Source organism: Myripristis murdjan, chromosome 21 (genome assembly GCF_902150065.1).
Source record: "Myripristis murdjan chromosome 21, fMyrMur1.1, whole genome shotgun sequence".
Taxonomy (NCBI): domain Eukaryota; kingdom Metazoa; phylum Chordata; class Actinopteri; order Holocentriformes; family Holocentridae; genus Myripristis; species Myripristis murdjan.
Window position 1 is genome coordinate 26,543,678 of NC_044000.1, and position 27,816 is coordinate 26,571,493.

The 27,816-nt window shown below is 43.3% G+C and overlaps 4 protein-coding genes across 4 annotated transcripts; 2 read left to right on the forward strand and 2 right to left on the reverse strand.

Annotated features, from left to right (window-relative positions):
• Nucleotides 1-3,926: 3,926 nt before the first annotated feature.
• LOC115379427 (trace amine-associated receptor 13c-like) lies at nucleotides 3,927-5,037 on the forward strand. Its single transcript, XM_030080091.1, has 2 exons — nucleotides 3,927-4,103; nucleotides 4,231-5,037. Exons 1-2 carry the CDS (start codon nucleotides 3,927-3,929, stop codon nucleotides 5,035-5,037), a joined length of 984 nt encoding a protein of 327 aa, XP_029935951.1.
• A 4,548-nt stretch (nucleotides 5,038-9,585) lies between these two features.
• LOC115380051 (trace amine-associated receptor 13c-like) lies at nucleotides 9,586-10,787 on the reverse strand. Its single transcript, XM_030081094.1, has 2 exons — nucleotides 10,615-10,787; nucleotides 9,586-10,405 (listed from the first exon to the last, which is right to left on the reverse strand). Exons 1-2 carry the CDS (start codon nucleotides 10,785-10,787, stop codon nucleotides 9,586-9,588), a joined length of 993 nt encoding a protein of 330 aa, XP_029936954.1.
• Nucleotides 10,788-16,656: 5,869 nt separating this feature from the next.
• On the forward strand, nucleotides 16,657-17,801 carry LOC115380160 (trace amine-associated receptor 13c-like). Its single transcript, XM_030081247.1, has 2 exons — nucleotides 16,657-16,833; nucleotides 16,989-17,801. The coding sequence occupies exons 1-2, from the start codon at nucleotides 16,657-16,659 to the stop codon at nucleotides 17,799-17,801; spliced, it is 990 nt and encodes a 329-aa protein (XP_029937107.1).
• A 5,325-nt stretch (nucleotides 17,802-23,126) lies between these two features.
• Nucleotides 23,127-26,961, reverse strand: LOC115380255 (trace amine-associated receptor 13c-like). The gene is made up of 3 exons (XM_030081347.1): nucleotides 26,638-26,961; nucleotides 24,156-24,391; nucleotides 23,127-23,946 (listed from the first exon to the last, which is right to left on the reverse strand). The coding sequence occupies exons 1-3, from the start codon at nucleotides 26,959-26,961 to the stop codon at nucleotides 23,127-23,129; spliced, it is 1,380 nt and encodes a 459-aa protein (XP_029937207.1).
• Nucleotides 26,962-27,816: the final 855 nt, after the last annotated feature.

Sequence of the window (27,816 nt, forward strand, 5' to 3'; positions counted from 1 at the left end):
TCCACAACTGGCTCAATGTGGCTGTGGATCATCCTTTCCAGGATCTTAAAAGGGACGCACAGCAGTGAGATTGGTCTGTAGGCCTTGGGGTCTTCCGCAGGTTTGTTGGGTTTCAACAGGGTTATGACAGCAGCCCATAACCATGACCTTGGGAGCTTGGACCTCTGGAGGCACGCAGAGAAGAAAACACAAAGCCAGGCAGATGTTGTTTCACTCTGGTGGATCACAAACTCTGAGTGGATGTTATCTTGGCCTGGAGACTCGCTTTGCTTCTGTTTGGTGATGGCTGCCCTGAGCTCAGTTGTTGTGAAATCTCCTGGTTAGCATCAACACTGGGAGCCCTAGGGTCTGGAAGACAGGCAGATGTTCTCTCTGTCTCTGCTGTGAATGCCTGCCAGTTAGCCTTCCTGAAGTTCCATCTTCTGACAGGTTTCCCAGCAACTGGCTGCACCAGTGATGGGATTCTGAAGACAGACGGTTGGTGGTGTGAGCGGGGGAACCTGTCAATGACTCTTCTCTCCAGCACTGGGTCATTGCTGCGGCATACAGCAAAGGCGAGGTCTGGCTTGGTGAAGGTGTCCCATCTGGAAGAGAAGAAGCTCGGTGGCTCTTTAGGGTCAAACAGGAGCTGGGCATTGGCGTTGGAGGCCCACTCACTCAGTGTCTCACCGCCATATACTGGGAGTATCCCAGTATATGGCGGGTGTTGGGGCAATTGGGAGGGCTGATGTGGACAATAAAGATGGTGGGGGCTTGTACATGTTGACAACCGTTCTTGCCTGTATCCTCGTGGACAGCCACTCAACACTGGAGCCCAGTGGAGAATGGCCCGTGGATGTCCAGCTGAGGTCAGACCTCACAAAGGTGGCCATCCCTTGTTGCCTACTGAGGGTGGACCCAGCGAGGTGGAACCCGGCAGCCTGAGGACGTCTCCATTTCCACAGTGGGTCTCCTGAGGGAGGATGGCTGCAACTTCGTGGGAGTCGGCGAGGTGGCGTATGATGTCCAGTTTGGTGGTGGTGAGGTCCTTGACGTTCAGCTGGAGCACTGACAGACCTTGACGCTTGACAATCAGGATTGCTGCTCGCCCTGATGTTGACTTGCATCCCCCCGACCTCTTGCGCCCTGGTCTGCCAGCGTGGGTGTGGCAATTGGGTGGCAACATTAGTTTTGTGAGCTGGTCATGAACTATTTCTCACTACTTGCTGGGGAGGCCGCGTGGAGGCTGTCGTCTTCTCCTCTAGCGACTAACAGTGGGCTCCTCCTCATGAAGGATGTGTTTCAGATGCCAAGCCTCCACACCTGGTCTTTCCCAAATGTTAGCAGGCTTTCCTACCTGCCATCGTTCTTCTTCGGTCACCAACTTGTCTTTCGAAGTGGTCACTGGGTCAGCCAGAGAAGAATATGCAAAATATTATAGGGTCATTGCAACTGGCCCACCTTTGCAGATGCTCTGCCCTGCATCATCTATGAGCCAGTGGCATCGCTCTCTCTTCCTCTTCTTTCCCTCTTTCCCTCCTTCAGGGCACCGGCAGGATGATGGATGGCATGGCTGTCCCTGCCCTGGGCCAGGTCCAAACTTGGCCACGCACACACAACTGAGCAGGAGTTGGGCAGCTACAGTGGGTTATCAAATGGGCACCCCCCTTCCTTGGTGTTTCGTCAATTTAACCCCATGACACCTCAGGAGGGCTCGATGGCAGATCCAGCGTCCTAGATCTACCCCTGCTGACCACCAACCAACTCCATGCCATCCCCAGGTTGACTCTGCCACCGCATCTCCCGCTGTATCCAGATCCACCAGGATGCTGCTTCTGCCTGTTTGGTGATGTTGGCTACCAGCTGCTTCCTTGCCAGACCTTCAACCCCCAGCAGTCCAAGCATTCTTCAGAGTGACTGCCCAGCAAAGCCCCTGAGCCAACTTCCACTGGCAGGTTCCAGGGGCCTCATTTATCAACCTGTGCGTAGAAAAGGTTCTAAATTCTTTCGTAGGAATGAAACTTAGAATGTGTGTAAGTACAAAAAAATCCGTATTTATCAAACGTGCGGACACCGGTTGTACGCGCGCCAGTAAGCAATCTGTGATGATAAATCCCACCTGTTCTAAACTGCCATGCTCGTGCATGGTTAGGCTCATTTGCATTCAGAAACGCCTCCAATTGACCATATATGGTAGCAGCAATCCCTTTAAGAGCGCATGAATGGATTTTTTTCCTCGGCCATTTAGCAGGCCTATTGCGCGCTCAATGATGGTTCTTCAACGCACATGAGCCCGGTTGTAGCGCTGCTCCTGCGGGGTCCTTGGGTTGGCTCCGGGGGTCATTAACCACGGCTTCAGTGGTTATCCCCGATTACCTATAGAGCTGTTATAATAAACCATACGAAGCCCAGAAAATAATTTCGAAACGTTCTAACACTCACTAATAAGCCATCCATCCTCAACAGCTCCTGCTTGGATGCGCACACCCACAGAGCTGTTCTGCAGAATGAATGAGTCGTGCGTTCCTCCAAGCTACCGGGCAACAATGTTTAACAGAGACATATTTGCATTGTGCATTGATTGAATGAAATTGGATTGTGTGGTGGTGTTTTTATTGTGATGTGGGTGCAATCTATGGTTCCAATTATGTTTGGGAATCCGGTGACGGCGTGAAATCCTCGTTGAATTTCCGCTTGTTGGTGATGTCTGTATGGGAACTGAATATAAGTTGGGGCCAGAGAAATTATTGCATCCAACACTGCCGGCATGATTCTGCTTAGTGTCGGCTGCGAAATGCCGCATATGTCTCCAAACTCTAACTGAAATGTTCCGGTGGCCAAAAATCCCAGGGTGGACAGGAGCTGGATGTGCACTGGGATGGCTTTGGTGCGTTATGTCTCTCACTTAAAAACTGGTTGTAAATCACGGCATAAATCCATCAGTACGTTTTTGGGGAAGCGGTACCTGCTGAGATGCCACCCTGTGCTCTCACTGTCAGCTCTTTGAAAACGGTTCTCCAAATCCTCCAATAGTGCAAGATAAGCCATGGCACTTGCATTTCAAGTTTTCTTTTCAGGTTGTCCTGTCACAGCTGTCTTTTATAACTTGTACATCAATTATTGAAATTGTCTGCTAAATTACTAATTGAGATTTTTTATTAATTAGAGGAAACAGGGAACGTGTGAAGTTGCTGAACACTGTGACTCTCTTCGTGCGTTCTATTTGTGGTTTCACTGTTCTACCACTAGGTTTTGTGTGTACGCATGGTAAGAGTTGTACTTAAATTTACACATGTTCCTACGCAAAAGTACAAGTTGATAAATCCCATACTTTGCGTGGGAATGTTCTAACGCACCCATTACGCACACATCTGTGCGTACGCACGGTTGATAAATGAGGCCCCAGGCCTTCCATCCATTTTGCTAGCTCTCAAGGATAAGGCTTTGTTATTTCATGTGTCTCCTCCATCCTCTCTTCCCAGGGTATGAATAAATTTAAATTTAAGCTTTTGAAACCTGAGCAGAATGGCTTGATATCTTACAAGAACGTGGGATAAAGGCAAGAAATGACCGGAAAATATGAGAGAGAAATAGAAAGAAAGAGAGAAATAATAGAAAATTATCAAAAAATTTAATAGTACAAAAATAAAATTACATTTATGATTACAATAATGATGTTATGTTATGTTACAGGAAAACATAATTTATTTTTTCACCTAGTTTTCAGTTTTTAGTTCAATTTCAGCTCATTTACTCGTTCAGCTTATATTACTATTATTGATATTATTATTGATGATACAAAATATGAGTAAGACCAGGAAGGAGGAGAGAGACAAAGAGGCAGGAAGGGAGGGAAGAAAAAAGAGATAAATGAGCTGTGACAGAGGGTTTTGTTCAGAGAGCTGCAAGACTTCAGCAGCTTCTCCCCTCCTCTTCTCTCTCTGATGATGGAAACCCTGGAAGGAGCTGAACTCTGCTTTCCACACCTCCTCAACACCTCCTGCAGGAAGCCGAAGCCTCCAAGCTCTGGAGCCATGATCCTTCACATCCTACAGTCCTTCATCTGTTTGCTCACTGTGGCTCTGAACCTGCTGGTCATCATCTCCATCTCCCACTACAGGCAGGTATAGATTTAAATCAATACAACATTTATAACATTGACACACTTTAAAAAAGAGCTGTCTCACTCACTAGAACAAATGCTGTTACTACAGATTTATGAACATAATGCTCCTGTTTCTCTCCAGGCAGCTGCACACCCCCACCAACCTCCTCCTCCTCTCTCTGGCTGCCTCAGACCTCCTTGTGGGCCTCCTGGTGCCATTTCAGATCCTCCTCACAGGAGCCTGCTGGCTCCTGGGTGACTTTGTGTGTGTTGCATATTATGTTGTAGACTTTACCATCATCTCTGCCTCAATAGGAAACATGGTGCTCATATCAGTGGACCGCTATGTGGCTATTTGTGACCCTCTGTGTTATCCCAGCATAGTCTCTTTGAGGAGAGTTAAAATCTGTGTTTGTCTGTGTTGGATCTGCTGTCTTTTCTACACCAGTCTCCTTTTAAATGATACACTGAGGCAACCAGGCAGGCATAATTCTTGTTATGGAGAGTGTGTGGTTGTCCTCAATTATGTGATGGGAACTGTTGACCTTGTTTTCACCTTCATCAGTCCCATTACTGTGATCATAGTTCTGTATATGAGAGTGTTTGTGGTGGCTGTGTCTCAGGCTCGTGCCATGAGATCCCACATTGTCACTCTGCAGCCTTCAAGGACTGTAACTGCTAAGAAATCTGAGCTGAAAGCAGCCAGGACTCTTGGTGTTGTTGTAGCTGTGTTTCTAACATGCCTGTTTCCATATTACTATCCCTCTCTCACAGGTCAAGAAACCATGATCAATGCTTCCTTCGTGTCCTTTGAGATCTGGTTGTTCAATATTAACTCCTGTTTAAACCCTGTGATGTACGCCTTTTTCTACCCCTGGTTTAGAAAAACTATTAAGCTCATAGTTACACTTCAGATCCTGCAGCCTGACTCCTGTGAGGCCCACATATTGTAGAGAGTGTCTGACGTCACTGAAACAAGGCCTTTCCTATGAAGAGACAAATGTCTTCTTAGATGTTGTTACTGAGTCAGTGAATACGAAAGGCCTAATGTGTGGAAAGATCAGCTCATGGTATGAGAAATTTAAGATTCAGAGAAGTCTATTTTTCCATGAGGAGGGAGAATATAACGTGTAATTCACTTTAAAACACTACACTAAAAAACTAAATTTAAAACGTCCTATCAGACTAGATCTAGGACCATATTGGATCAGTCCCAGTCTGTCAGCTCTGCCAAGTCTGGTTGTCAGCTGTTTTAGAGTCTGTTGCAGGTCGGCACAAAGCTTGATACAGCTCTTTTTGTTCTTCGTGGCAGTGATTTGTACCTGCAGCAGGAGGGGATATTTCCTCTTCAGAACAGATGTGACATCACTGACTCATTCTGCTAGTATGAGTGTGTTTACCACCATTTACTTTATCATTGTGGGAACATTATTGACAAATACAACAATATTATTTTCAAATATATTTAATTAGAGTATGATCTATAATAATATGAAACAGTATGTTTTAATGATTTGATGGTAACATTTTTCTCATACTGTTAATCAGCTGTTTCTTATTGACTCAAAAAGGATTCAAGATATTTATGAATGTAAATGAAAATTATGTGACAAATAAAATACAATGAAGTGGGACTAAAAATTTGCATTTCCTCTCTGTTTGAAAATAGAATTGCAGACACAACTTTTCACTATATATCTATCACAGCAGTTCAAGATCAAGGTCAAGATCCATTTTATTTGCCGTTAACACAATTTCTTCAACCCAGTAGCTTTGACCAAAGCCATCTCAAAGTATTTATAAAACAGGATCTAAAGCACTGTGTATTTATTTAAAACTCTAACCCTGATGGTCTCCTTTAGCAACAAGATGTACAAATCCACACAGATGATGTTTATTATTACCTTTTTTAATATTCAGGGATGTTGCTTGATCTGGTCAACCCAGGAAGTGTTGAATTCAAAGACTGTGTGAACCCAGGTGTAACATCATAGCTCTTATGGCTGTATAATCAAAGAAAGACTGAAATGAAAATGAAAATGTCCTACATAAATGCCAAGGCAGTGCTACAGACAGCTGTGTAACTGAGAAGACACAAATTTCAGATCTGCAGCACACAGTGTGTGTCCATCTTCAGCAGTGTTAAAACTGTGTATTCCATTAGAGTTACTTTTTAAACTGGTGGTACTCTGAATACAGTTACTGTCATTAAATATAGACGACTTGAAGGTATGACTTTATTTGATTTTGTTTTAGTTGCTCTAAAATGTATGAGGCATGCATTTCCCATAAACTTTTTTTTTTTTTTTTTTTTTTTTTTTTTTTTTAAATTTAAACACACACACACACACACACACACACACACACACACACACACACACACACCAATGCCAGAGGAGACATATAGCCAGGACACAGCAGTGGATTTTTTTTTTTTTTTAACGGGGGGTCATCCAATGGGAGCAAACATCTAAAGTAAAATCTGTCAGCCTAAAATATTGTGTTGTAGAGGTGCTCTGGTCTGGGTGTATTTTTAGCAACACAGATGCTACTGAATCATAATAGAAATATTACAGGTATATTATAGAAATACTACAGGCAGTCTTGCTCTTCTGTGCCTGGGTTGACTAGTCGCCTCTCAAATTACTGAAATCACTCACTGGACAAAAAGGGCCTGTATCCGGAAAGATCTAACAGTATACAAGTTTATATATCTGTCACATATCCATAACATATACGGAGAGTATACTGGAAGATCTGCTCCCTGACAGATCCGTACATATCTTGTTGTCCGGATATGATATCTGTGACATATCTTTTAGATTCTAAAGGATATGTCACAGATCCGGATATGATATCTGCGACATATCCTTTAGATTCTAAAGATTCATGCAACCCAGTGATTTCTCAAAGATTAATGTTAACATTGTAATATTTAGGCTATAATTATATATAGATTAGGTGTCCTTTACCCCAAAATCTTAGAAAGACAAAGGTGCTTGCAGCTAACTTGAAAGATCCATTGGTATACATTTTAAGTTATCTTTCACATATCCATAGATATCCAGAGTATCGCATCTGTCATATATGCTTATGGATATTATCCATATACATATATGTAAGATACCAGATTCAAAATGTGTATTACCGTACAAGGACTGTTGATCTAAAAATGAAAGCACCTTCCTAGTGAGATACAGAGAAATGTAATGATGGTATTTCCCATGACCTGGCATATCCCCTACACAGAAATTCTGAACAAACAGCATGTTTTTACCATATAAACAATAAGGTGGCGTGACAGTTTGTGGTGATTTTTTAATGAAGTTGTGGAAACACTCACAAATTAGCAATGTATCCAATGTTTTAAATTCACAACATATTTTTTTTTTTGACATCTGGTGTTAGTTATATATTACAAAGACTTGATATGATTTGTTACAAAAACGGCCTGTATCCGGAAATATCCTACAGTATACAAGTTTATGTATCTGTCACATATCCATAACATTTACGGAGAGTATACTGGAAGATCTGATCCCTAACAGATCCGTACATATGATGTTGTCCGGATATGATATCTGCGACATATCCATAACATTTACATGATCTCACAGAAATCTGTGAAATGAGCACGACCTCTTAATAACGCATTGCGTTCTCCTCGCACGTAACGTTTTTAAATCATAGATTTCTATGGTTTTAATTCCGTGTGGTCACCACACAAACAGTGTCCACTGAAAGTCAATGAGGATCTGTGCTGGACACACGGATTCTCGGCTCCAAAGACCTCACGCTGTAGGTGGTGGCAGAGCTCTGGTGGTGGGTCATAGATCCCGGAAGTGCAAATTGAATCGATATTCTGAAAAATATTTCGGATTATTAGCCATAACGTAACTTACCACGAGCTATGAGGTTGTGTAACGATGGCATGTGCTGCCGAGTCCACAAGTCCCGTATAATATCAACTTTATTTTAAGAAAACACGTTTTAAAGCGTGTCATATCACGGAGAAGCACTACATTACCCATAATCCTAATCAGCGACGTGTCTGATTTGACAATCTTAATCAATAAAGTGCATGAAAGTCATCAAAGATTATAATATGCTGATATGTTACGCCATTGAACACCACCCTTTCAGTCAACGAACACAGCGGGTTGAAAAAACGTGGAAACACGTCAAAAATAGCACTAAAGATTCTTATTTTTTCATAATACATCTTTACCCATGATATAAACATAGGCTACATGTTAAGGTTATACTTTTGCTGTTGAAAAACTACCGTATGTATGTTTTATAAACCTAATTTCAAAACTTTTACCCTAACCTGGAAGAGAGGTGCCAGAACTACAATCTGTGGCGGATAAAATATAAGAAGATCTGACATACGCATCTTCAGCAGATTACATTGCAGGATATTTCCGTATATTTCAAAGATAAGTATCTTGATTCAGGATTTTTCAGGATCCAAACTTGTCCATTTACGGAGATATATCAATACATGATCTGTCAAAGATCTAGTGTGTTTTCTTCCGGATATCCCCCGTATCTCTGAAAAATACAAACATATCCGACCTTGGATAGGTCCGTATTTTTGAGCCTTTTTTCCAGTGACTTTTTGCTGCTCTCTCTCTCTCTCTTGCACATCTGCTCAACCACACACTACCTCATTATTGACAGGTGCTACAGGTGCTGCTGGAGCAAGTGACAAGAAAAATACACCTAGTATGATGAATGAGAAACGCATGTTGGCAGCGTTAAAAAGCGTAAAAGAAAACTGAAGACTTTGCTCTATAGTGGATGCCATATTTCTTCAAACAGTATCAGGTGCAGGACAAAACATAGTCCTCCAACATTTGCGTTTTCGTATACTATTATTTATTTTTTCTGTCTGACGACAGCAATAAGCTAGATTCAGAGTGACTGAGACACATGGAAAAATTCTGAAGTGTTCCAAAAGTTGTGGAATACGTTTTAAAAGCACTGGCCTTACGCTGACCTTTAAGCATGTAAGCTGTGTCACAGTGACTTACTGAAAGCAGGTATAGATAAGAGCATCATCTAAAGGCCCCACAATTATAAGGCAGATGGTGGTAAACACAGTCATACTAGCAGAATGAGTCAGTGATGTCACATCTGTTCTGAAGAGGAAATATCCCCTCCTGCTGCAGGTACAAATCACTGCCACTAAGAACAAAAAGGGCTGTATCAAGCTTTGTGTCGACCTGTGACAGACTCAGCAGACAACCACACTTGGCAGAGCCAATAGACTGGGACGGGCCCAATGTGGCCCTAGATCTAGTCCCTTATATGCTCCCTCCTGATGAGGGAGCATATAAGGGAGCTGAAAATAGACTTCTCTGAATCTTAAATTTCTCATACCATGAGCTAATCTTTCCACACATTAGGCCTTTCGTATTCACTGACTCAGTAACAACATCTAAAAAGACATTTGTCTCTTCATAGGAAAGGCCTTGTTCAGTGACGTCACACACTCTCTACAGTATGTGGGCCTCACAGGAGTCAGGCTGCAGGATCTGAAGTGTAACTATGAGCTTGATAGTTTTTCTAAACCAGGGGTAGAAAAAGGTGTAGATCACAGGGTTTAAACAGGAGTTAAAATAGAACAGCCAGATCTCAAAGGACACAAAGGAAGCATTGATCATGGTTTCTTGACCAGTAAGAGATATACAGTAATATGGAAACAGACATGCAAGAAACATAGCCACAACAACACCAAGAGTCCTGGCTGCTTTTAGCTCCGATTTCTTAGTAGTTCCAGTCCCTGAAGGCTGCAGAGTGACAGACACAATGTGGGATCTCATGGCACGAGCCTGAGACACAGCCACCACAAACACTCTGATATATAGAACTATGATCACAGTAATGGGACTGATAAAGGTGAAAACAAGGTCAACAGTTCCCATGACATAATTGATAAGAATCACACACTCTCCATGACAGGAATTATGCCTGCCTGGTTGCCTAAATGAATCTATTAAACCAAGACAGCTGTAGAAAACAGAGCAGATCCAACACAGACAAACACTGAGTTTGACTCTCCACAGAGTGACTTTGGTGGGGTAACACAGAGGGTCACAAATAGCCACATAGCGGTCGACTGAGATGAGCATCATGTTTCCTATTGAGGCAGAGATGATGGTAAGAGTTACAACATACTTTACAGCACACATGAAGTCACCCAGGAGCCAGCAGGCTCCTGTGGGGAGGATTTCAGCCGGCATCACCAGAAGGCCCACAAGAAAGTCTGAGACAGCCAGAGAGAGGAGGAGGAGGTTGGTGGGGGTGTGCAGTTGCCTGAAGAGAAACATGAGCATTATATTAATATGGTAGTAAAACAAATGTCACCAGGAACAGCAGATATCAGTTATCAAAAACAAATTCAGCAATTTTGCCTTCTTATCAAGGCCCAATTTATGACAACATCCCTGTTCTAGTGAGTGAGTCAGCTCTTTCTCTAAGTGTATCAGTGTTATAAAAGGTTTACTGATGAAATCTATGCCAGCCTGTAGTGAGAGATGGAGGTGATGACCAGCAGGTTGAGAGCCACAGTGAGAACAGAGATGAAGGACAGCAGGATGTATGTGATCACGCCCTCGGAGAAAGACAGCATCGGCTTCCTGCAGGAGGTGTTGAGGAGGTGCGGAAAGCAGAGTTCAGCTCCTTCCAGGGTCTCCATCATCAGAGACAGAGGAGGAGAGGAGAAGCTGCTGAGGTCTGGCAGTTCTCTGAACAAAACCCTCTGTCACAGATGATTTATCTCTTTTTTCCTCTTTCATCCCTCCCCTTCTCCCTCCCTCTCTCTCATTCTTTCGTTCTCACACAATAATGTCTCCTCACATTCTTTCTCTTCCTCTTCATTACCATACAGAAAAACACCAGCAACAGATGAGGCAAGAAACTCCAGCAGCTAGCCACGCAGTCCGCCTTTTAGTCCAGTCATTTTATGAAAAAACCTAGGACAAATTGCAAGAGAAGCAAACTCAACTGATTTTGTATCCTCAGTTTGTCCTGAGTGAGGGAAAAAAAGTCCCAAGAAATCCCATTGGTGGAAAGTTTTGAAAATCACCTATTTATGACCACATATTACAAAAAAACACTGTTTTTAACACACAGGGAAAGGGGTTCAAAATTTTACTTTCAGATATCACTATAAAAAGTCACAAGATGATTACACACACAAAGACAAGAAAAAAAGTCAATTACCAGTTCTTTGAATTATTCTGTTTACACATGCATATCACACATTATCTGATTTGATATGCGCTAATAAGGAATATGAGGACTAAATGCCAGAACAGATATTTAAACAGTGGATTAAAAGGTTACTTTATATATAGTAACCTTTTAATTCACTGTTATATAGTAACCTTTTAATTCAAGGTTACTATATATATAGTAACCTTTTAATTTGGTGGACCGACATCATATTGAACTCTATGGGTTAGGAATGGGATGGCACTTCAGTTCATAGTATGAGTAAAGGCAGGTGAGTGAATACTTTTGGTAATATAGTGTATTCCACCATCAGCTGGAAGTGGGATTATTGCAAAGTGGGGACCCCAAATTCACTTTCATATGGACAGCCGCCAGAGAGAGAGCCTAGACATGCAGCAAGCAGGAGGCTTTGTGTTTGAGCCACAATCTCAATGAGTTTGTTCTTCTTAACAGCAAGTGTTAATGTGTGCATTAGTTGTCCTTGTTACTGCAGTCAAAACATCAGGAATTTGTCCAGCAGCTGCACAAAGCCAAGCATGAAGCCAGCTCTAGCCACATTTGGTCCAATGGGTGCATACATGAACAAATGGACTTATGGTCAGGCATAATGTAGACAGGATCGCATCTCTCTCTCACTCGCTCACTTTTTTGTGACAACATGCTCAAGATGTCAAGCTGGTTCCAACAGCTTCAGTTAATGCTAATGGCAGCAAAGCTTACTCACCCGGCCAAGCCACAGGTGGTGACCTGGATGATTTGCTGTAGATCTGGGAGAAAGTGTCCGACAAGATCCTCAAATACTTGAGTGACAGGCCTGACAAAGTGGAACAGACCCTTCAGGTGGTTCAAAGCTCTCCAGAGGAACAGCTGGAAAAGGTGGAATCTATTGAGGAACAGGTGCTGGAGCAGGAGAACAGTATAAATTCCTTGTAAAAGTCATTATCCAGCTTGAAGAATAAAAATACACTCAGTCTCAAGGTGGATGACCTCGAAGGCCGGTCACACTGTAACAGTATTGAAATTGTCGGCATACCCAAACAAGACGACGGGAATGAATCACTGGAATTTGTCGAGGTCCTGATCTTGAAACTTCATAGAGAAGACAGCTTCCAAAGTACAGTTGATATCGCACTCTGGACCCTGCAACTGCATCCCACAGAGGGAGCCAAGAACTGTGCCATCATCGCCATGGTCCACTTGTATTGGGAGAGACGGAGCTCATACTGGGACTCTGGAGGACATACAGAATTGGAATATTAAGTCACCAAGGTGTTTATTTTCCCAGACTACACAACAGAGGTGACGCCACGACAACACAAATTCAGTGAGTTCTTGAGCACACTGTGGGAGCTGAAGGTGGAGCACAGTCTCATCTTCCCAGCGAGGCTTCAGATCAAACACAAGCACCAGGTCAAGGCTTTCACGATACCTGGTGAGGCAATGTCATTTCTGAACACTAACCTACAGAATGTTTCCTAAGAACCTTTATGTCACTCTGTGGGCTCTAGTTTCCCGGCGCAGCGCGGGGTGGCGCAGTGAGGCGAACCCCGCGCAGAGCTAGTTTCGACCGGCGAAACGGCAGAGGCGGACAGTGTCCAAGTTTCGCAGGCGGAGGTTCGCCGAGATGGGAGTGGCGGCGCAGCGGGGGGAGGTGCCGACATATTCGGCTTGGCGCAGTGACAGTTTCGTGCCAAAAGGCTTCGCCGAGGTGCGCCAAAAGCTCGCCATCTGAAACCACATCTACTTTCAGCGCAAGGCGGAGCGGAGCTGGCGCAGTCGAAGTTTGGCTGCCTGGCGCACATTACCAAAACCTCACAATCAGCACAAACGGTGCCAATCTCCTTTGATCTGACATCAGTTGTGACGGGACAGTTGATATGGAGATATATGTATGTGCTGATTGTGATCGTAGCATTGAATAGTGTTTTTTGTCAGTATTTATTGCATCGTTCATGTGCCTGACATTCCGAAAGCCTGCCTGTGAGGTTTTGGTGACGTGTGCGCACTGCTCACCGGTCTCCGCTCCGCGTCTGTCTCCTGGGCTCCGCTCTGCCTGCGGCAGTAGACCTCCTTGTCTGTTGTGTAAACTTTCATTACGCCTTTGCGCAGCGCATTTTAAAGGCGAGGACAGGGGCTCATTTGATTGGTTAAATGTGAATCGGCTGTGTCAAACCCACTCCACGCCTTCTCTCCTCCCTTGCGCCGGTAGGAGGGACGGCGGAGTACTTGCGCCACCGAGCATGGCGTGCCAAACTTGGAAAATCCGCCTGGCCACACCCAGTTGGCGAAGCGCATCTGCGCTACGCCCCCGCCTCGCCAGGTCTGCGAAACTAGAGCCCATAGTAGCAAATACGACCAGAGGTCGTAACAGTTTAAAAAAATACGGAGTAGGCACCGGTATCGGATCAAACCCAACCAATACCCAACCCTATCCATGACTGGCTCAATGGGTCATCTTTTCCAGGATCTTAAAAGGGACGCAGAGCAGCAAGATTGGTATGTAGGGCTTGGGGTCTTCCGCAGATTTGTTGGGTTTCAACAGGGCTATGACAGCAGCCTGTCGCCATGACCTTGGGAAGACAGGTGGATGTTCTCTTTGAGAGAAAAGGAAGATTCACAGCAGAGACAAAGATAGTAGAGAAAGTAGCTAATCAGCTCTGTAGCTACTTACAGCAAAGTGAACTTCTCGAAAACTTTCAGTCAGGATTTAGAGCGCACCATAGCACAGAGACAGCTCTGTTAAGAGTTACTAACGACCTCCTAACTGCATTAGATAATGGACTTCTCTCCGTACTTGTGTTATTGGATCTTAGTGCAGCTTTTGATACCATCGACCATCACATTCTATTACAGAGATTAGAGCACCTAATTGCCGTTAAAGAACAGCATTAAACTGGTTTAAGTCCTATTTATTAGATCGACATCAGTTTGTTCATGTTAATAATGAATCCTCCTCCTGCGGGAAGGTAAAATAAGGTGTTCCTCAGGGTTCTGTGCTTGGCCCTATTTTATTCATCTCTTATATGCTTCCTTTAGGTAATATTATCAGGAAATACTCCGTAAATTTCTATTGTTATGCGGACGATACTCAGTTGTAGGTATCCGTAAAGCCAAATGAAATGGAGCAAAGGGGAGCTCAGCTCCCCTAGTAGTGATATGAGCTCCCCTGGCTGGAAACATTGTGAAATTTTGGGGGAGCCGTGCCTGCTTGGTGCCAGCCAGCACAGCACGGTGTGCATGGCCACCCGGTCAGGTCTGCCAGATCTGGTTGATGATTATTATTAGCTGATTATTGATTGTGCAGTGCCGCGATTCGCAGTTAATCGCGCTGCGCGCATCAAACAATTTTGCGGAAGCAGGAGGACGGCATGATTTACGTCGTATCCACATTCGCGCGCTGCGTGCGTGACCGTGCATAAGCACCCGTACAGTACTGGAGCACACCCCCTCCAACTGTGCCAGAGTAATGGGATGGCCACCTCACAAAGGTGGCCATCCCGTGTTGCCTACTGAGAATGGACCCAGCGAGGTGGTTCTACCTGAGGGTTCTTCCTGTTAAAGGGACAATCGGGAGGGCTGATGTGGACAGTACAGATGGTGGGGGCTTGTACATGTTGACAACCGTTGTTGCCTGTATCCTCGTGGACAGCCATTCAACACTGGATCCCAGTGGAGATTGGCCTGTGGATGTCCAGTTGAGGTCAGACCTCACAAAGGTGGCCATCCCGTGTTGCCTACTGAGAATGGACCCAGCGAGGTGGAACCCGGCAGCTTAAGGACGTCTCCATTTCCACAGTGGGTCTCCTGAAGGAGGATGGCTGCAACTTCGTGGGAGTTGGCGAGGTGGCATATGATGTCCAGTTTGGCGGTGGTGAGGTCCTCGACATTCAGCTTAAGCACTGACAGACCCTGATGCTCAACGATCAGGATTGCTGCCGACCCTGATGTTGGCTTGCATCCCCCCGACCTCTTGCGCCCTGGTCTGCCAGCGTGGGTGTGGCGATTGGGTGGCAACATTAGTTTCATGAGCTGGTCTTGCACTATTTCTCACTACTCACAGGGGAGGCTGCATGGAGGCTGTCGTCTTCTCCTCTAGCGACTAACAGTGGGCTCCTCCTCATGAAGGATGTGTTTCATCCGCCAAGCCTCCACACCTGGTCTTTCCCAAATGTTAGCAGTCTTTCCTAGCTGTCATCGTTCTTCTTCGGTCACCAACTTGTCTTTTGAAGTGGTCACTGGGTCAGCCAGAGAAGAATATGAAAAATATTATAGGGTCATTGCAACTGGCCCACCTTTGCAGGTGCTCTACCCTGCATCATCTATGAGCCAGTGGCATCGCTCTCTCTTCCTCTTCTTTCCCTCCTTCAGCGCACCGGCGGGATGATGGATGGCATGGCTGTCCCTGCCCTGGGCCAGGTCCAAACTTGCCCACGTACCTCGACTGAGCAGGAGTTGGGTGGCTACAATGGGTTATCAAATGGGCACCCTCCTCCCTTGGTGTTTCATCAGTTTAACCCCATGACACCTCAGGAGGGCTTGATGGTAGATCCAGCATCCTGGATCTACCCCTGCTGACCACCACCCAACTACATGCCATCCCCAGGTTGACTCTGCCACCACACGTCCCGCTGTATCCATATCCACCAGGATGCAGCTTCTGCCTGTTTGGTGATGTTGGCTACCAGCTGCTTCCTTGCCAGACCTTCAATCCCCAGCAGTCCACGGGTTCTCCAGAGTGACTGCCCAGTGAAGCCCCTGCAGCCGACCCCCACCGGCAGGTTCCAGGCCTTCCATCCATTTTGCTGGCTCTCTAGGATAAGGCCTTGATATTTCATGTGTCTCCTCCACCCTCTCTTCCCAGGGTATGAATAAATTTAAATTTAAGCCTTTGAAACCTGAGCAAATTGGCCTGATATCTTACAAGGACATGGGATAAAGGCAAGAAATGACCCAAAAATCTGAGAGAGAAAGAGAGAGAAAGAGAGAAATAATAGAAAATTATCAAAAAATTAGAAACTACAAAAATAAAACTACATTTGTAATTACAATAATTATGTTAAAATTGTGTTACAGGAAAACCTAATTTCTTTTTTCACCTAGTTTTCAGTTTTTAGCTTAATGTCAGCTCATTTACTTGTTCAGTTTATATTACTATTATTGATATCATTATTGATGATACAAAATATGAGTAAGACCAGGAAGGAGGAGAGAGACAAAGAGGCAGGAGGGGAGGGAAGAAAAAAAGAGATAAAATATCTGTGTGACAGAGAGTTTTGTTCGGAGAGCTGCCTGACTTCAGCAGCTTCTCCTCTCCTCCTCTCTCCCTGATGATGGAGACCCTGGAAAGAGCTGAACTCTGCTTTCCACACCTCCTCAACACCTCCTGCAGGAAGCCGAAGCCTCCAAGCTCTGGAGCCATGATCCTTCACATCCTACAGTCCTTCATCTGTTTGCTCACTGTAGCTCTCAACCTGCTGGTCATCATCTCCATCTCCCACTACAGGCAGGTATAGATTTAAATCAATGCAACATTTATAACACTGACACACTTAAAAAAAAAAAAAAAAAAAAAAAAAGAGCAGTCTCACTCACTAGAACAAATGCTGGTACTTGTGTTACTACAGAATTTATGAACATAATGCTTCTGTTTCTCTGCAGGCAGCTGCACTCCCCGACCAACCTCCTCCTACTCTCTCTGGCTGCCTCAGACCTTCTCGTGGGCCTCCTGGTGCCATTTCAGATCCTCCTCACAGGAGCCTGCTGGCTCCTGGGCGACTTCATGTGTATTGTATATTATATTGTAGACTTTACCATCATCTGTGCCTCAATTGGAAATATGGTACTCATATCAGTCGACCGCTATGTGGCGATTTGTGACCCTCTGTGTTACAACAGCATAGTCTCTCTGAGGAGAGTTAAAATCTGTGTTTGTCTGTGTTGGATCTGCTCTGCTTTCTACAGCTGTATAATTTTAAATGATACACTGAGGCAACCAGGCAGGCACAATTCTTGTTATGGAGAGTGTGTGGTTGTCCTCAGTTATGTCATGGGAACTGTTGACTTTGTGGTAGCCTTTATCGGTCCTATTACTGTGATCATAGTTCTGTATATGAGAGTGTTTGTGGTGGCTGTGTCTCAAGCTCGTGCCATGAGATCCCACATTGTGTCTGTCACTCTGCAGCCTTCAGGGACTGTAACTGCAAAGAAATCGGAGCTGAAAGCAGCCAGGACACTTGGTGTTGTTGTAGTTGTGTTTCTAACATGCCTGTTTCCATATTACTATCCCTCTCTCACAGGTCAAGAAACCATGATCAATGCTTCCTTCGTGTCCTTTGAGATCTGGCTGTTCAATATTAACTCCTGTTTAAACCCTGTGATCTACGCCTTTTTCTACCCCTGGTTTAGAAAAACTATCAAGCTCATAGTTACACTTCAGATCCTGCAGCCTGACTCCTGTGAGGCCCACATACTGTAGAGAGTGTGTGACGTCACTGAAACAAGGCCTTTCCTATGATGAGACAAATGTCTTTTTAGATGTTGTTACTGAGTCAGTGAATACAAAAGGCCTAATGTGTGGAAAGATCAGCTCATGGTATGAGAAATTTAAGATTCAGAGAAGTCTATTTTTTCCATCAGGAGGGAGCATATAATGTATAATTCACTTTAAAACACTACACTAAAAAACAAAATTTAAAACATCCTATCAGACTAGATCTAGGACCATATTGGGTCAGTCCCAGTCTATCGGCTCTGCCAAGTCTGGTTGTCATCTGTTTTAGAGTCTGACATCACCGACTCATTCTGCTAGCATGACTGTGTTTACCACCATTTACTTTATCATTGTGGGAACATTATTGACAAATGCAACAATATTATTTTCAAATATATTTAATTAGAGTATGATCTATAATAATATGAAAGAGTATAATGATTTGATGGTAGGATTTTTCTCATACTGTTAATCAGCTTTTTCTTATTGACTCAAAAATGTTTCAAGATATTTATGATTGTAAATGAAAATCATGTGACAAATAAAATACCATGAAGTGGGACAAAAAATTTGCATTTCCTCTCTGTTTGAAAGCAGAATTGCAGACACACAATTTTTCACTAGATATCTATCACAGCAGTTCAAGATCAAGGTCAAGATCAATTTTATTTGCCATTAACACAATTTCTTCAACCCAGTAGCTTTGACCAAAGCCATCTTAAAGTATTTATAAAACAGGATCTAAAGCACTGTGTATTTATTTAAAACTCTAACAAATCCAAACAGGTGATGTTTATTATTACCTTTTTTAATATTAAGGGATGGTGCTTGATCTGGTCAACCCAGGAAGTGTTGAATTCAAAGCCCAGGTGTAACATCATAGCTCTTATGGCTGTATTACCAAAGAAAGACTGAAATGAATATGAAAATGTCCTACATAAATGCCACGGCAGTGCTACAGACAGCTGTGTAACTGAGAAGACATACATTTCAAATCTTCAGCAGGGTTAAAACTGTGTATTCCATTAGAGTTACTTTTTAAATTGGTGGTATTCTGAATAGTTACTGTCATTAAAAATAGACGACGAATATGACTTTATTTGCTTTTGTTTCAGTTCTTCTAAAATTCATATGAGGCTTGCATTTACCATAATTTATTTATTTATTTTTTTTTTTTAATTTTGGCACACACACACACACACACACCAATGCCAGAGGAGACATATAGCCAGGACACAGCAGTGGATTTTTATTTTTATTTTTTAACAGGGGGGTCGTCCAGTGGAAGCAATCATCTAAAATAAAATCTATCAGCCTAAAATATTGTGTTGCAAAGGTGCTTTGGTCTGGGTGTATTTTTAGCAGCACAGATGCTACAGAATAATAATAGAAATATTACAGGAATATTATAGAAATACTACAGGCAGTTGCAGAACTGTGCGGCAAAATAAGAGAGCTAGCTAATGTTAGAAAAAAGGGTGTACCATAATCTTAAATCGACCGACTAATTCTTATTTTGACAGAAAACGGAAGTGTCAGAGGGAGCGACTTGCAGCACGAGCGGTTTGACGGTTTGCACAATGTTTGTATGTACAGATATGTTTACCTTAGACCTTACAGTGCCTTCGTACTAAAAAATATGTTGGACAGTAACTGTCATCACAATAATGGCCTGGTGCAGGCCTGTGTAAAAATAAATGAAGGCCTGCAGCGAATAGCTGCCTGGTTCTTTTAAATGCCTGGGGTCCAAGTTGATTTTGCATATTAAACGCCGGGGCTATTAATTGGGGAAATACGGTATCTATAAAAAAAATAATTGATTCTAGAAAATGAATGATGTACTTTAGAGAAGAAGGAAAATTCTTTAGTTGTGGGATTGCAAAATCTCCATGCATCAATAAAGCCATTCTGATTCATAAAATCAGAAAAAGCTTTAGACATGTTAGATTGAGAGAAGTTACGAGAATTAGACCGGTCTAAAGCAGGATTAATGACACAATTTAAGTCTCCTCACAGAATAAGTTGGTGTGTGTTAAGAAAAGGAAGATTGCTGAGCAATGTGTGAGCAAAATTGACATCATCAAAATTGGGGGCGTATACGTTAACCAGTAAGACTGGAGTTTGAAAAAGGACACCAACTACAATAATATACCGACCATTTTTATCGACTATAACTTTAGTAGAGGAGAACTGTACTTTATTTCCAATTAAAACTGCAACACCTCTGGACTTCGAATTAAAATCTGAGTGGAAGACCTGGTTAATCCATGGATTCTATAATCTATGATGTTCTTTGTTTTTTAAGTGTGACTCCTGTAAAAAGACAGTATCAGCGTTTAATCGCTTTAAATGTGTGAAGACTTTTGCTCTCTTGATCGGATTACCCATTCCTTTAATGTTCCAAGTTATAAACCTGACAGATGTACCTGTAGGCCTACTAAATGCACTGTGGTATGAAATGTAGCCTGCCATTAACCTGTATTAGACAATAATAGAAAACAAAACAAAACAAAACAAAAAAAAAAGACATCTAGGACCAAAGTGAGAGTTCACAGACCTTCCCCCAACCACTAACAAATAGACACATTCACACTTCCCCGACCCCCTTATCCGTAGCCACTGTTCACTGACACCCCCAACAGCAATAGTCTCCCTGAACCAACAGTGAAGACTGCAGTGTATACTCCCTGGGAAGTCATTTACATACAAAAAAATGTAAACGTCTAAGAGACTAAGTTGAGCTAGTGGAGTCCCACAGACTACAACATGTAGGGTAGATAGGCGCGCTGGCTCAAAGGGCCCGATATAGTTTAAACCACTATAAGGTTATGGAAAATAGGTAAAATAAATTGTTTACAAAAGAGAAGGGAAAAAATGGAAAAAAGCAAAAAAATAAAATAAAATAAAAAAATGCAAAAGTACCTAACACCTCTCCCCTCCTTTTTTTTAATTATTATTTTTTGAAACAGCTCTCTCAGCCTATTGGACTAATAAATCAGATGGAGTGATAAACATCATTTCTGAATTAACTAAAGGATTAAGACCTTATTAACTGACAATAACCTCTTAGTAAATCCAGAGAGACAAAAACAAAAGAACATGAAACATCTGAATAGGAAAACAGAACTGTGGTAATATAACTATTATGAAGAACATACATAACAAACATGTAGTACTTCCATAGAGGCTGTAGATGGATTTTGAACAGGAGAGGAGATGAATTAAATTAGTATATTGTAAACAGTATGAATAGCTTGAATAACACGAACATGAAAAAAAATAAATAAATAAAAATAAATTAGGGCTTTATGTCAACTGCCACATAGGCTGTGATATGATAGTCAGAAATTAAGTTTCTAGGTAATCCTGCACAAAAAGTAGTAGATCTTGTTTTTAGTGAGCAAGTAGGTAAACGGTAACATTAGAGTTGGAGCGTACTGAATTACCTGTATACCTTATAAGGCCTGGCGCATCATGATGAATAATTTGAAAACCAAACAAGCTGTATGGCCTAGTCTTGCGCAGAGTAGCCTGTTTTAGTCTTTACCAGCGTTTGTTCCTGTGTTTATTTTCTTGATGAAGGTTTGAGCATCTTCCGGTGATAGAAAAACTTTCTCCTCACCGTTATAAGATATGCGCAGACGAGCAGGGTGGATGAGTCCGTATCTTACTCCTTCCATCCCCCGTAGTTGATGCCTGACCTCAGGTTAGGCGTTGCAGAATATCGAGACAGTCAGAGTGGTAGTGGAGCCGAGCTATAATAGCACACGGCCGCTCACCAGGTCTTGGTTTGGCCTGGAGGGTCATGTGACATCTGTCCATCAGGGGCTCTTTGTCCAGATGGAGAGCTTCTTTAAGCAGTGTCGCGACGGCGCTGGCAGAGTTGTTGCCGGCTTCCTCAGGGACCCCCACAATCCTGATATTATTTCGGCACGATCTTGCTTCCAAATCTTCACACTTATTTTCCAGTCTGGTCATTTCAGCTGTGAAGTTGTCAATCTTATTTTGGATTGCGACAATATCATCAGGGCAGGTTGAGAGAGTCTGTTCCATTTCCACCACAGTTCCGTTTAGCAATCCCAAATCTGCTTGTGTTGCAGCTGTGTCTTTGACGAGCTGTGTCTTCACCGCTTGCAATTCAAGTTTGATTGTGGATAAATCTTCACCTAGAGCAGCGCGTAGTTCTGTCTTGAAGATATCCGCAATATCTTTACGCAGTTCAGCGAGGAGCTCAACCTTCAGGGCTGAGGCATCCACAGGTGTCTGGGCTGGGGCGGAGGCGCAGTCAGAGCTGGGAAGAGAATCACTCGGGCTTGAGGGAGCGGCCAAAGGTCGCGGGGTAGCATGTCATCCTTTAGTCGTTTTGTTCGACATTTAAGCTTTTTCCAAGATAGAAAAAACAACAGAGGTGCAAACACGGGTGAAAGTAAGCGATTGAATGGAAAAGAGGCGCAGAAAAAATACTGTTTAAAGCAAAGTCTGCAGCAGCTCCCACACCTACGTCTTACTCCATTGCTAGCTCAACTGGAAGTCAGCATTAAAAAGTTTAAAAGAAAACTGAAGACTTTGCTCTCTGGTGGAAGCCATATTTCTTCAAACAGTATCAGGTGCAGGACAAAACATTGTCCTCCCACATTTGCATTTTCGTAGACTTGCATTATTTCTTTTTTCTGTCTGACGACAGTAATAAGCTGCATTCAGAGTGACCCAGACACATGGAAAAATTCTGAAGTGTTCCAAAAGTGGTGGAATACGTTTTAAAAGCACTCGCCTTATGCTGACCTTGAGGCATGTAAGCTGTGTCACAGTGACTTACTGAAAGCAGGAGCATCATCTAAAGGCTCCACAATGATAAGGCAGATGGTGGTAAACACAGTCATACTAGCAGAATGAGCCAGTGTCACATCTGTTCTGAAGAGGAAATATCCCCTCCTGCTGCAGGTACAAATCACTGCCACGAAGAACAAAAAGGGCTGTATCAAGCTTTGTGTCGACGTGTGACAGACTCTAAAACAGCTGACAACCAGACTTGGCAGAGCCGGTAGACTGAGACTGGCCCAATGTGGTCCTAGATCTAGTCTGATTGGACGTTTTAAATTTTGTTTTTTAGTGTACTGTTTTAAAGTGAATTATACATTATATGCTCCCTCCTGATGGAAAAATAGACTTCTCTGAATCTTAAATTTCTCATACCATGAGCTGATCTTTCCACACATTAGGCCTTTCGTATTCACTGACTCAGTAACAACATCTAAAAAGACATTTGTCTCTTCATAGGAAAGGCCTTGTTTCAGTGACGTCACATACTCTCTACAATATGTTGGCCTCACAGGAGTCAGGCTGCAGGATCTGAAGTGTAACTATGAGCTTGATAGTTTTTCTAAACCAGGGGTAGAAAAAGGCATAGATCACAGGGTTTAAACAGGAGTTAATATTGAACAGCCAGATGTCAAAGGACACAAAGGAAGCACTGATCATGGTTTCTTGACCTGTAAAATACATACAGTAATATGGAAACAGACATCCAAGAAACACACCTACGACAACACCAAGAGTCCTGGCTGCTTTCAGCTCCGATTTCTTAGCGGTTCCAGTCCCTGAAGGCTGCAGAGTGACAGACACAATGTGGGATCTCATGGCACGAGCCTGAGACACAGCCACCACAAACACTCTCATATACAGAACTATGATCACAGTAATGGGACCAATAAAGGCTACCACAAAGTCAACAGTTCCCATGGCATAACTGAGGAAAACCACACACTCTCCATGACAGGAATTATGCCTGCCTGGTTGCCTAAATGAATCTATTAAAGCAATACAGCTGTAGAAAACAGAACAGATCCAACACAGACAAACACTGAGTTTGACTCTCCTCAGAGTGACTTTGGTGGGGTAACACAGAGGGTCACAAATAGCCACATAGCGGTCGACTGATATGAGCACCATGTTCCCTATTGAGGCAGAGCTGATGGTAAGAGTTACAACATACTTTACAGCACACATGACATCACCCAGGAGCCAGCAGGCTCCTATGGGGAGGATTTCAACCGGCATCACCAGGAGGCCCACAAGAAAGTCTGAGACAGCCAGAGAGAGGAGGAGGAGGTTGGTGGGGGTGTGCAGTTGCCTGAAGAGAAACATGAGCATTATATTAATATGGTAGTAACACAAATGTCACCAGGAACAGCAGATATCAGTTATCAAAAACAAATTCAGCAACTTCGCCTTCTTATCAAGGCCCAATTTATGACAACATTCCTGTTCTAGTGAGTGAGTCAGCTCTTTTTCTAAGTGTATCAGTGTTATAAAAGGTTTACTGATGAAATCTATGCCAGCCTGTAGTGGGAGATGGAGATGATGACCAGCAGGTTGAGAGCCACAGTGAATACAGAGATGGAGGACAGCAGAATGTATGTCATCACGCTCTCAGAGAAAGACAGCATCGGCTTCCTGCAGGAGGTGTTGAGGAGGTGTGGAAAGCAGAGTTCAGCTCCTTCCAGGGTCTCCATCATCAGAGAGAGAGGAGGAGAGGAGAAGCTGCTGAGGTCTGGCAGCTCTCTGACCAAAACTCTCTGTCACACAGATGATTTATCTCTTTTTTCCTCTTTCATCCCTCCCCTTCTCCCTCCCTCTCTCTCATTCTTTCGTTCTCACACAGTAATGTCTGCTCACATTCTTTCTCTTCCTCTTCATTGCCATACAGAAAAACACCAGCAACAGATGAGGCAAGAAACTCCAGCAACTAGCCATGCAGTCCGCCTTTTTCAAACATTAGTGAAAGAACGTCTGGTTCTAAAGAGCTCACTGAGTTCCAGCGTGCTGCTGTAATAGTAATGTAATAGGAAGCCACTGCTGCAACAAGCCAGCTGCTGAAGTTTCTTCCCTCCTAGATATTCCCAGAGGTGGGAAGTAACGAAGTACAAATACTTTGTTACCGTACTTAAGTAGATTTTTCAGGTATCTGTACTTTACTTGAATATTTAATTTTCTGCCGACTTTTTACTTTTACTCCCTACATTTGAACACAAATATCTGTACTTTCTACTCCTTACATTGTCAAAACAGGCTCGTTACTTCTCTCTCCCTCTCTCTCTCTTTTTGGTGGGGGCAGGCGGGCTCGTTACCACCAAGAAAAACATTACAACACCTGCACCGGCACCGTACGAGAACAAAAGGCAGAGAAACTTTCCAGGCTACAGCAGCGCACTGACATAGATTGTGAAACAAAGCGAAGAGTTCCCACTCCGCTGTATTTTCACTGGCTAACAGCTGCACACTGGCTTAGCTTGTCTATTCAGAGAAGAGGTATCACTTCGGCTTATTTTTCATTCTATGTTATCACATGCATACTACTGCTCATTCATTGGTAGCTGAATTGTTAGGTCTGTTTGATAAGTAATTTACATTTTTAAAACAAATAATAATTTAACATATTTTTAAATTATTGGAGTCAACATCTACTCCTTCAAGATAATTTATTATGTTCTACAACTCATAAACATACACTAACACTACATACTGAGTGTTTGAGCAGCATATCTCCTCTGTGCTACAAAAGATCCGTGGTAAAAATTATTGAAGCCCTCCCCCACAGTTTCAAAAAATCCTGGAGGAAACCCTGCACAGAGAGGGAAAGGGAGAGAGGGCATGAGAGCAGTTAAGAAAAAGAAAACCATATAGAGAAATCTGGAGACATGGAGGAAGACAGTTGCCAGGGAAGATAACGTTAGCCGACAACAAAACAGAGTCGGAGAAGCAAGAAAAAATCTGTTAAAAGTCATATATGTTAAGTATATTAAGTATTGAGAGTACCAAAGCTGTTATCAAGGTACTCATTCAAGACCTCTGGTCAGTTCAGTATTGATTATTGTGTGAAAGTGGGCTTGCAGCAAAACTAGAATGTTGCGTGATTTTCATTCTCTCTGTACCAGCACTTGCAGGTTGTTAATAAAAGAGGAAATGTTCCTGTTTTGTGTGCCCTGAACTTTTTTTTCGTCAAAAAGTTATCAAAAAGGTATATGTATCATTAATGGTAAAAAAAAAAAAAAAAAAAAAAAAAAAAACATTTTTACTTTTTACTTTTGTACTTAAGTACATTTCAGAGCCTGTATCTTCTTACTTTTACTTGAGTAAAGAAGTTGAATTGGTACTTCTACTTTTACCAGAGTCTTTTCTCACACAAGTATCTTTACTTCTACTTAAGTACAGAATGTCAGTACTTTTGCCACCTCTGGATATTCCACCATCAGCTGGAAGTGGGATTATTGCAAAGTGGGGACCCCAAATTCACTTTCCTATAGACAGCCGCCAGAGAGAGAGCCCAGACATGCAGCAAGCAGGAGGCTTTGTACTTGAGCCACAATCTCAATGAGTTTGTTCTTCTTTACAGCAAGTGTTAATGTGTGTATTAGTTGTCTTTGTTACTTTAGTCAAAACATCAGGAATTTGTCCAGCAGCTGCACAAAGCCAAGCATGAAGCTAGCTCTAGCCATATTTGGTCTAATGGCTACATACATGAACAAATGGACTGATAGTCAGGCATAATGTTGACAGGATAGCATCTCTCAGTACCTGTTCTCTATGTCCTGCATGATCTGTATTGCACATGTGCAACTGTCAACAGAGATGGGATGGAAGTGAAATGTCTCACTGAATACTGAAAAGTTTGAGGACTGAATGCAAGAAAATGTTTAATTCAAAACCCTTTGGTGGTCAGCAACTAGGCTATAGTCTGATTTTCCTAGGCTTTTAAAAAACATCCAACTGCTTAAAGAAGAAAACAACTTTTTTGTGACAACACATTGCCAGCGAGGACAACCTTGTCGCTGACTGCGTCTCCCATCTGGTGGCTGGGGCTGTCCACTTGAGCCTCGACTACGCTGCCATGGCTGCAGACCAAGCTGCTGATGCTAATGTGCAGGCCTACTGGACAGCCGCCACAGAGCTGCGGTTGGAGGACATGGTGTTTGATAGTGCCATCACGGTGCTCCTCTGTGATGTCTCTACACCATCCAGCACCATCCTCTGGTTCCCTCTTGCGGGTGCCAGCATGTTTTGATGCCAGCCATGGCCTTTCGAACCCGGGGGTGAAGGCGTCCACTAAGCTGGTGGGAGCCAAGTTTGTCTGGCCTGGCCCCTGCATGGTGTGGCAATGCTCCAAAGTGCACCATCACACCAAAGCCCCCTTGGTACCATTTCTTGTGCCCGATACAACCTGCACTCCAACAGACTTTGCGAGCAGTTTCATCGTTCCATTAAGGTTGTTCTTAGGGCCAGCCATACAGACAACAACTGGGCTGACTGGCTCCCGTGGGTCATGCTTTGCCGTCACTCTCCAGTCTTTGTCTGCTAAGCTGGTTTACGGCCAGCCACTGCGGATCCCGGGGGAGTTTCTCCCAACTCCCTGGTCTGCTGCCTCACATCCGTCCGTGCTCCAGGATGGTGCTGGTGCCTTTGCTCCAGTCCCTACTTCTCACCACTGCCTGCCTCAGTCCTACATGCCTAACAATCTTCATTCGCCATGACGGCCACGGTGCCCGCCGGCAGCCCCCCCTACAACGGCCCCTTTTGTGTTCTTAAAGTGGGGGAAAAACCTTCATAGTGGACAGGGGGGCAAGTCGGAGAAGGTCTCAGTGGACCGTCTCAAACCCCACATATGGTGACCCACTGTGTGCTGACCCACTTTGGACATAAAGGCATTCACCTGACACTAGGAGCAAAGGTAGAGCTCCTTTAAGACTGTTGGTAGAGAGTCAAGGTGAGGAGCATACTGTTTTAAGGAGGACATGAAACAACAGAACAGACACCAATATATAATATGGGTATATATTCAAAACATGATACCGAAATAAAAATAGTGGAAAATCAGCCGTTTTAAAGAAAATCAAATTTTAAAAACGCATTTCTGGTACGTTTTGGGGTGTGCTCTGCCCCATTTTTATTTTACGTCACTGCCTACATCACGGGATTGGTTGGTGTTGGCAGTTAGGTTTGAGAT

Bases quoted from the DNA above. Each gene is read 5' to 3' on its own strand.
- LOC115380160 (XM_030081247.1), top strand. From the start codon at position 16,657: ATGGAGACCCTGGAAAGAGCTGAACTCTGCTTTCCACACCTCCTCAAC. The intron at 16,834-16,988 runs GTATAGATTTAA...CTCTGCAGGCAG, and splicing joins CCATCTCCCACTACAGGCAG to CTGCACTCCCCGACCAACCT.
- LOC115380255 (XM_030081347.1), bottom strand. From the start codon at position 26,961: ATGCAGGGGCCAGGCCAGACAAACTTGGCTCCCACCAGCTTAGTGGAC. The intron at 24,392-26,637 runs GTTGTCCTCGCT...TCTGTGTGACAG, and splicing joins GAGACGCAGTCAGCGACAAG to AGAGTTTTGGTCAGAGAGCT. The intron at 23,947-24,155 runs GCTGGCATAGAT...GTTTCTCTTCAG, and splicing joins ATCTCCATCTCCCACTACAG to GCAACTGCACACCCCCACCA.
- LOC115380051 (XM_030081094.1), bottom strand. From the start codon at position 10,787: ATGGAGACCCTGGAAGGAGCTGAACTCTGCTTTCCGCACCTCCTCAAC. The intron at 10,406-10,614 runs GCTGGCATAGAT...GTTTCTCTTCAG, and splicing joins ACCTCCATCTCTCACTACAG to GCAACTGCACACCCCCACCA.
- LOC115379427 (XM_030080091.1), top strand. From the start codon at position 3,927: ATGGAAACCCTGGAAGGAGCTGAACTCTGCTTTCCACACCTCCTCAAC. The intron at 4,104-4,230 runs GTATAGATTTAA...CTCTCCAGGCAG, and splicing joins CCATCTCCCACTACAGGCAG to CTGCACACCCCCACCAACCT.